At 43.4% G+C, this 9280-nt stretch overlaps 1 protein-coding gene across 4 annotated transcripts in view; it reads right to left on the minus strand.

The window, feature by feature from the left end:
* DOCK10 (dedicator of cytokinesis 10) overlaps nt 1–6797 on the minus strand; it is a 117675-nt gene extending 110878 nt beyond the window's left edge. For all 4 annotated transcript variants that reach the window (XM_054282412.1, XM_054282415.1, XM_054282414.1 and 1 more), the window contains exon 1: nt 6633–6797. In XM_054282412.1, coding sequence (XP_054138387.1) covers nt 6633–6797 — 165 coding nt within the window. The remainder of the gene's footprint in view (nt 1–6632) is intronic.
* Nucleotides 6798–9280: the final 2483 nt, after the last annotated feature.

Consider the following 9280-nt stretch of genomic DNA (forward strand, 5'->3'; position numbering starts at 1 on the left):
AAACTTTACATAATGCTTTTGTCTGAAATGAGCTAAGGTGGCATTCTGGTTAATCTAAACTAGGTTTAGAACAAGTGTATTAAGATTGGTGCTGTGAAGAAGAAATTTCATGGGCGTGAGAAATATCAGGAACAGTTCTGCTGCACTCCATGCAGATTTCCAATCCAGGCAGGGGAGGGGAATGGAGCATATTTATGGTGAAGTCAAAGCAGAAGATGATTTTACACTTGGGGGAGATGGAAGAAGGGCAAGGGAGAAGAATTTAATATCAATGAGGAAGAGACAGACTCACTCTGAAGTAAAACCAAGGCTTTTGAAGAAAACAAGGTGGGAGGCAAAAAGCAGCATTAGAATATGATTTATCAACACAGCAATGGTGGGTAGCCCTCCAAAATCAAGTATCTGACCAAAGTTTAACAGCAGTGTGCCTATTTAATCCCAGATGAGAAGACATTTCCCTCTTGGCTTCTCTCTCATCACTTAACTCTTCCCCTCTCACACACTGTCTTTGCCTCGACAGCCCTCCCTGCCAGCAGCTTTTCCTTTGGCAGTACTTTTGGCTGGCCAGGGCTCTCTGAGGGCCCTGGTGTCTTTATGGCTCCCTCCTGCACTCAGCACACCTTTTACAGGGCACAACTGCTTCCAAGCTAAATCAATATCCCATATTTGTGGCCAAAGGCCTGAAATGGACTCTGGACTCAGCCATATGCATTTAAATCCAGTTCAGTGCTACACTGAGGATTCTGTATTGACAACAGAAGGAAAAAGAAAGCCCAGCCCGGCTCTCAGGGCTGCAGCCAGCAGTGAGTTAAGGCCAGGGAGAGGCAAGGGCTGAGGGCTGGCACTAATATCACTTTCTGAAAGCATGAGCTTAATATACTGTTCCTTTGTGCTCTCCTGGAAGCAGCTGCAACTGCCCTAATTCAGCCAGAGAGACCCAGGCTGCCAGAGCCTGGGCCAGGGACAGCGAGCACACAGGCAGATGTGAGGGCTGCTGCCACCACACTGCCACTGTCCCTGCTGCCACCACACTGCCACTGTCCCAAAATCCCAGACTACACAGATCACTGGGATCTTCTTAACTCCCCTACTTTCCTCTGCGTGACAATCCACAGAGCAAAATGATGAAGGGAAATACAGAAAGCTTCCATTTGCTAAAGCCCATGAGAACGGGAGCCAAGTGAACTGCAGAGCATCATTGACAAAACTGTGACAAACCAAGCATGTGTGTGCACAGCTCTGTATATGTGCCTGTGCCTCAGCACTCTGCCTAGAGCTTGAAAAACCTGACTTGTCTTTTTCCTGCTTTTCTTGGGCAGGTTTGTTTCTTTCTTTGTATTCTTGGCTTTAATCAAGTTCCCCTGCCTTTCTATTGGTCAATTTTCTTCTCTCCCAAGCAGTATTTTGAACACACATCCTAAATTGGGATTTTTGTGTAATGCATAAATCACCTTCCCAAAGCACTCCCAAGGACTGAGACTTACAGACTTTCTGTGCCTCTTTAATTTATATCCTACTCTTTCAGGTAGGCATTGCTTAAAAATAAATAGTTTGCTTCTCTCTTTTTCCCTAGAAAAAGAGAGAATAAATTCCTCATATATAGGGGAATGTTTTCATCACATTATTGCTTTGAGCCCACACTCTTCATAAGCTGTCATAAAAAATTTGGTTAACACATTCACAATAATTACATTTCACACACTGTCATACCATACACATTGCTGCAACACTAATAAGAAGTGAAAGCAATATAAAACATCGCTCAGAGTACCAAAGTCAGATGGAGAAGATTTGCTCAGTGGTAAAAGGCCACTTTTAACACCAGATTTTTTTGAACCATATGCATACACTACATGGCACTGCAACACTGAAGATTGAAAACTGATCCACATTTTTCCCCCTCTGTAAATAAGAAACTCTACCCAGAGCCTCAGCTGCTGTCTGAATGGGTAAACACCAAAACAAACCCAACATGCTGCTGAGGAGCAGCAAGGGACACTGTCCCTGGTGCCAGGGGAGGAAGGGCTGGCAGCCACTGCAGTCACTCACAGCTCTGAGGGGCACTGGGCACAGCACACAGAGAAGCTGCAATGGTAACAACAACAGTGGCCAGAATGACTCTGAAGCAGAACTGCATTTTGTGCATCACTTACTACTTCTCCTCTTTACACTCTAATGTTATTCATTTATTCAAACATGGGCCTGTTTCTGTTCCTGCTGAGGTCAAGTGCTGAAGTGGAAGTTAAGGTCAAATAAAGCTCCATATGCTTATTGTTGCTTAAAAGTGTATTACACATTGAAGCTACTGACTTGAGCTAAGAAGTCATGAAAATTTTGAGTATTTTTTTTTCACTTTGCAAATCCTGCTTTGCAAAGACAATCCCTCCTCCAAGACATTGCAAGAACACCATTCTGTTCCCAGGGTTGAGCCTCCAAAAGGCACTGTAATTCCCCACCATTTGAGTATACACAGACACATTCCCACACTCAAAACCAGTAAGTTATGAGTCAGAGATCCTGCAATTCCTAGAGTTGCCACCCATTGATAGCACTTCTATTGTACAGGCCTTCGGGAGAGAAATGCATACAAATGAGACAAGTGCACAAAATTATTTCAACTGAAAGTAGAAAATGAACACAGACTGTACAACAAAACTTAAGGAACACAGTTCTGCAGGTAAACTTCAATACTAGATGACGGAAAATTCTCAAAACCATGTTTCTGTTCTGTCTACAGCTTTTAGAAGAGTAAAAATTCATTTACAATCTAAGTGACCTGAGAAGCAGCTTGGGCAGCATTAATGAAGTGGATATTTCTGTGTTCAAGCTAACAAGTCAGCTCAAGTTACACTATTTTATTCAAAATGCAAAATAATTTTTACATTTTTACGTAGCTTATTACCAATGGCAAGAGAGCTGGGGGTGGGGGAAAGTAGGATCATATCCTCAAATACACTTTGCTCTTATCACACAAACCTCAGCTGGCACAGTTTGTAATAATTGCATGAATAAACCCAAAGAATGACCTACTAGATAAAGCTCAACTTCAAGTCACAAGTTCCAAATGCAAACCATTATCTTGAATGTTAGTGGCCCCCTTAAAACACCAAACAGCTCTGCATAACTCATGTACTTCATTTTCTTCCTTCAGGCATCTTCCTCTTCTCCTTTTTGTTGTGGAAACAGCATGCACAGCCATTTGCATTCACTCTAGAAAGGTTTCTAGTACCTCAAACCTCATCATCTCAGTCTTATTTTGAAAGCCAATTCTTGCAGACATGCTCTTAAAGGTACAGAAAAAAAGGGTCAATTAAATCACTGTCACTGAACAAACCGATTGAACTTGTACACCATATTAGAGGTTGTTTGGACACTTATTTTCCATGTCTCTGGCACATTCCAGGATTTCATCCAAGAGAAGATGACACACCATAGTAATTGACAGAGAATTTACAGTTTTTTCTTTCCAACATCTCTCCCAGCTCTGTGGATCCAGTCAAGATCTAAAACTAATGATCTAATGATTTATCTGTTTGCCTAAGGGTAAAATCAGATTTTTAAACTAATAAACAGAAGAAAAAAAATTTCTCTGAATAAAGACATCAATCCTCACATTCTGCAAGGACCAGAATGTTAGAAACGCCTGCTGTGATGCCTAAAGGCTTCACACAGTGATTACTAGGCAGCCATTAAGCAATAGCTGGAGGCTCTGATTGGGACTTCTTCCTTTCTTTTCTCATAGAGTGCACCCACAGAATCTCCTGTTTAGAGTGCCACTGGCAAAAACAATTCCTAGAAGAATATCCTACCAGGATCATCTTCTTCAGTGACTAACAAAGGAAAATGGGGCACACCCCTAGAGCTGTTTATTCACTTGAAGTATTTTAGGGTAGAATGCTGTTCTCTCTGATTCAGGGTTGCTTTCTGTATCAAGGCAACACCAAAATGTTACTTTTGCTACACACAGGACAGGTAAACTTGCAAGAACAGATCACAGAGCCTGGTGACTTCAAAAAGCTGTTAAATCAGAAGGCATAGATTGTCTCCTGAAATCATTACCAAAGGCTCATAGAGGCAGTGGCACACAAGCTACAGAGGTAAGACCATTTCATCTGAAGGCAGGCAGAGACAGAGTGCCAGATCTTCAGCTGGCAGGAGCCAAATGATCACACCCAGGCCCATCAGTGTACCTCTGGTATTCTGCATTTGAGATTTCCTCACCTCCCTTCTGTGGCACTCCAGTTACTCACTGCCCTCAGACTGAGCACTTGGGAATCTCATTTGGATCAGTTTAGCTCCTGGCATCTGCACAATGTGCATAATGGCACTGGGAACCAAACACTCTTCTGCTCATCTACATAGCTGCCTCCACTCTATTATCCAGACATAATCCTCAATGATCTACAACAGACCCAAGGGAAAAACTAATTTGTTGTGACCATAACGTGTTGTATTAAGGCCCAGTAGCCTCCAGCTCTCTTTACCATGCTGCTCTTTCAAGTAACATGAATTCAGATGGAAACAGGACCATCCATTCTGCCACAAAGTGCTCTGAAGCAGCACTTTTTTCTCAGTTTGCCAGGTCTCCACATCACTCCTAAGCCTAACTGCAAGGTTTAATGAATGGCAAATTCATTTAGATATTTACATAATTAACTGCTTCAAAACAAAAGCTTAATGACAATACATATCCTGAAGAGAAAGATGTGTCTAAAGTCAACCTTTGCCCAGCAGCTTTCTTCCCAAGTGCCTGCCTGCACCTACCCCAGCCTGAGGACAGGGGTAGGTGAAAGCAGGCACTTGGGAAGAAAGCTGCTGGGCAAATGTTGATTTTTGAGACCTCCTCCTCTTCTCAAAGGGAATGAGAGGGAGAAAATGGTCCCACAAATCTCCTGGGGAAGGGCAGCCTTCTGGCAGGACAAGCACCAATGCATCAACCACTGACAGAGAAAACCTAAGCCCCTGTTAGCACAGCTGGGGAATGAGTTTGAGGGAATCCCAGAGCCCACATCCAGCATCAGGTAACACATCACCCTGACCAGAGTGTCTCCCCTCCCACAGCTCCCTCCACACTGCAGGGCAAAGCCTCACCTCCCTGAGAGCCCAGAGACCTTGGCTCTTGGAGCCCTGATCTCACAGCACTTACCACACAAAGGAACACAACTCAAGCTGCTGCTGAGTATTTCTGGGCTTGGCAGGGCTGGTACAGTGTTTGCTGCCACAACACCCAAGACTACCCTTTTCTTCCACGGACTGAAGCAAGTTACACAGATGATCCATACTCGGATGTGCTTCCAGACATTTCTCACTTCATCATGCTTGAAATTACTACCAGAAAGGACCCATTTGTTCATTTAAATGCTGTTGAGGTCATTTATTTCACCATTAAGTGAAAAAAAAGTTTGTTTTATAGACATAGACACTTTTAGAGAAAAGGAAGCTTTAACATCAGACTGACAACGATGAAATCAACTTCCTTCCTCCTCATAACCATGCAACTCCTCCCTGCACTGGAGAATACCCTCAGCTGATACATAAAGCACTGCTGAGATTGCGTCCTTGCTACTATCGTTGCCATGGCTGCACCACACACCTCTCCGTGGGCAGCAATGCTCTGCTCAAAACAGCTGCTCAGGACAGCTATTAAATTCTCTAATGTTACCCTTACCACTAAGTTACAGCCCTGTGTGGGATCAGAGTACCATGGGAGTGCACTTTGAACTTCATCAAATCTCTACCACTTAAATGATAGAAATGAGTGTCCTGAAAAACTGACAAAAATATTATTTTCAGTGTCTTGGTAGTATTTTTATCAAGCGATAGCCACAGAGTAACAAATTATTGCCACCTCAGATGCAAACCACTCCAGGGTTCTGGAAATGCTCACCATATGTGTATTTGGCAAGGAAGAGCAGTAACTAGGCAGTAAGTGTATTCCTCATTCTGAAACAGTGATTTATAATCAGGAACAACTCTGATTATTTCTAATAAACCTATAATGCTTATTATATTCCCATGACAAAATAAAAATTTAATTCAGGAAGAAAATGATGCTCAGAGACAGCCGGCCTTTCAAGCCCTCCTTCATTAAAGAACAGAGGCAACTCAGTAACCCAGGAAGCAGTGATCCAGCAAACATTGTGCTGCTGCAAACTGTCTGAAGCAAAGATATATGGGAGTTTATTTGCATATAACTTCATATGAATTCCAACTGCATCCTGGGTGCAAGTAAAGATTGGGGTTTTTTTTGTTTTGTTTGGCTTTTGTGTTTCTTTTTGTTTTTATGATGAACAGACTTAGCAAACATTTCCTAAGCTGTCTGCTGTTTGGAATTCCAAGTCTGAAATAAAGCATAACCATGCTACTGGCTCCAGTGCTGCTTATCTCACAAACAAAACCCACTGACAATTAAATAAAAGAACATTTACTTTACACAGAGCCTATGTACAGCTTACAGCTTAAACTATAAAGCAGCATTATAGATACAGCAAATCCAGCAGCAAACTAACCCAAGTGACAAACTGCCTGTCAACGCTCTCTCTCTGCAAATATATATTCAAAGGAAAAAAATAATCACATCACATCTGCAATAATAATTCTGTCACCTCTCTCTTGGTTAAAGTGTACCATACCATTATGATGAGAGTCCTGGGTCTGCTCATTTCATCATCACTGTCCAGCGGCAGAATTTCATGTGACAACTCCTCTCGTCGCCGGCGCCTGCAGATATGTGGACAGTTCCTCTGTACCACAGAACGAAAGGCTTGGAGCAGAACAATGCTGGCAGCACAACCCATATCTGCATCCTGAAGCCTACAAAATAACTTCTATGTTTATGCTATGTTTGAAAAACAGTGGCTCCTTGTCCCTGAAAACAGCCTAGAGTGCAGCTGCAGCCAGCTCGCTCTCCAATCGCTTCCTTGAGCTCTGATCATCTGATCACAACCAAATAGCTTGGATGCAGACAGAGGAAAGATCTGATCCACTGAAACAGAAACACACGCAATATTACGATGCTTTCCTCTCCCTCCCTCCCTGCTCCTGAATTCGCATGAGAAAATGCACTCCCTCTCTTGTACAATCATCCGCCTGCTCCGACTCCAGTTTCATGGAACTGAAAGTATTAAAATTCCCACTTCAAAAGAGCCAGCTGTTCATTAAACACACACAGGCATCCACAGCAACTGCCTGGATCAGTTTAAATACCTTCTTAAAAAAGTCATACGTAGCAAAAAAGCCAATATCTGCACAGTTATTAACTCTCATTATCAGCACTGCTGGCTTTAAAACACTTCGCCTAAGGGGTTTTTTACCACACACACACAAAAAAAAAAAATCACAGAGGGATTTGCCTTCAATTTTTCACCACTTCTTGCAATTTTCTGAAGCACAGCAAGTTCATTTGAGTTGTAAATGTAACAAGTGGCAAAAAGGCAGAAATCTGTGTGCTTCATCCAGCTCACGCTGAAACAACCATGGCTCAAGGCAGAGCAGCAGCTCTGAAATGCCTCTCAACAGTGGGGCTGTTCTGTGCTCCTACACACAACCTCCTGCCTTCACAGAGAAACATCTCTACACCTACACAGGGGCAGGGTCTCACTCTGAACCACACAGTGGTGACCCTCCCAGAGGGTGACGAGAGAGGGTTTCTCTGTGTTATCAGGCTGGGGGAGGCTGCTGCTGGCAGCCAGCACCAACAACTTGCCCCTCTGGCTCCTGCCTGGCAAGTCATTCAGAAGCAGGCAGGGATGCTCGGCAATCACATGGCTGACCTGGAAACACAGCAAGCACTAATGGCAGAGTGTGTAAGATAATAGCACAGGAGAGGAAGTTAGCACTAAAAATACCTACAGAAAATGGATTTCTCCTACACATTAGAAAAACTAAAAATTTCCAATAGCATTTCCAGAGCAGCTGCTTTTAAGCTAATATGTATAACTTTATTATATGTGCACCCAAAACCGTATTTACCTTGCATCAAAAGGTTTTAGTTCCTAATGAAGGCCATGAAAAGTTTTGTCATCAATTCCCACGGGGACATAATCAACTTTATAATGTCTGTTAATGAGATATTTGTAAATAAAACCTTCTTTCACAATCAGAGCCAGGAACTACACTGAAAACTTTTTATGGAAGTACCTTTTCTGGGCTTAAGTAGAGTTCAATTGCTCAGCAATCTGGCAGAAGACATCATAATTCTAATTAAAGCATTTCCCAGAAAATGTAAATCCTTTAGCTCTGTCCTTTAACAGCAACAAACTCATCACCATTATTTCTTGCCTTTATTTCTTTAGAGCAAACAGCTTTAAGTGCATGTGGAAAACAGTCAGCAGCACTGGCAGGCACTGCATAACCTGATCCCCAGCCCTGCCAATGCACCCACCTGGCTCTTCCTCCCCTTGGATGCTCCTGGGCACACCCTTCACATGCTGGTGAGATGTCCTGCCCCCCAGCAGCAAACCCTGCAGAGGGGGCTCCTACCATGCTTGTTAGTCTGACTTCCTAATGGGATTACGAGGGCACAGTGGCACAGCTGAGTAATTCCTGCTCCAAACCAGCCATCCTGCTGCTGCTGCTACTGTTTGTGTTTTCATCAGCCCCCTGCCTGCTCCAGAGCTGCACTGACACCTTGGCCACACCAAGGATGCACTTGGCAGCTGGGACACCTCTGTTCCTACTCCAATTCCAGCCGCAGCAATCCAGTCCTGGGTAACATCTGCTGCTGGCTGTTATGGCAACTGCTCTGCCGCCTTGGGGGCTGCTAACACATCTCCTCTCTGTCTGTACAGCATCCTCCTTCACTCACCAGTGCTCAGCTGGGAGAGTTGGCAGCATTTTTTGAAATTTGGTTTCCATAGCACAGCCCAACACAGTCACACATGTGCACGCATGTGTGCCTGGAACAGCACCCTAGGGCTCGACCCAAAGCTTCCCTTTGTTCTCAGGGAGGAATCCCATCTATTCCAGGGGTCTTTGGACCACACTATTCTCTGCCAGTAGCCTTAGTAACTTCATTACAATTATTTGTGGATTAAGCTATTAGATATAAGCAGAAATGACACAATTTTGGCATTTTGGCTCTTTGGAGAGAAAAATGACACTTAGCCTGAAAGCAAGTAAACTAACAAGCCAAAGCCAGCTAAAAGTAGCCTCCAGCTCTTGATCAAAATTCAAGAACTGAAAAACAGCTAATGCACAGGGGAAAAGAAACCACTGAGGAGCTAAAAAAAATCTTTTCTGTTTTAAGAAAATCTCACAGAGGCATAAGCTATCATTGGAA

Source organism: Melozone crissalis, unplaced genomic scaffold (assembly GCF_028551555.1).
Source record: "Melozone crissalis strain CALT ecotype California unplaced genomic scaffold, PUWL_Pcris_2 ptg000034l_1, whole genome shotgun sequence".
NCBI classification, from domain to species: Eukaryota; Metazoa; Chordata; class Aves; order Passeriformes; family Passerellidae; genus Melozone; species Melozone crissalis.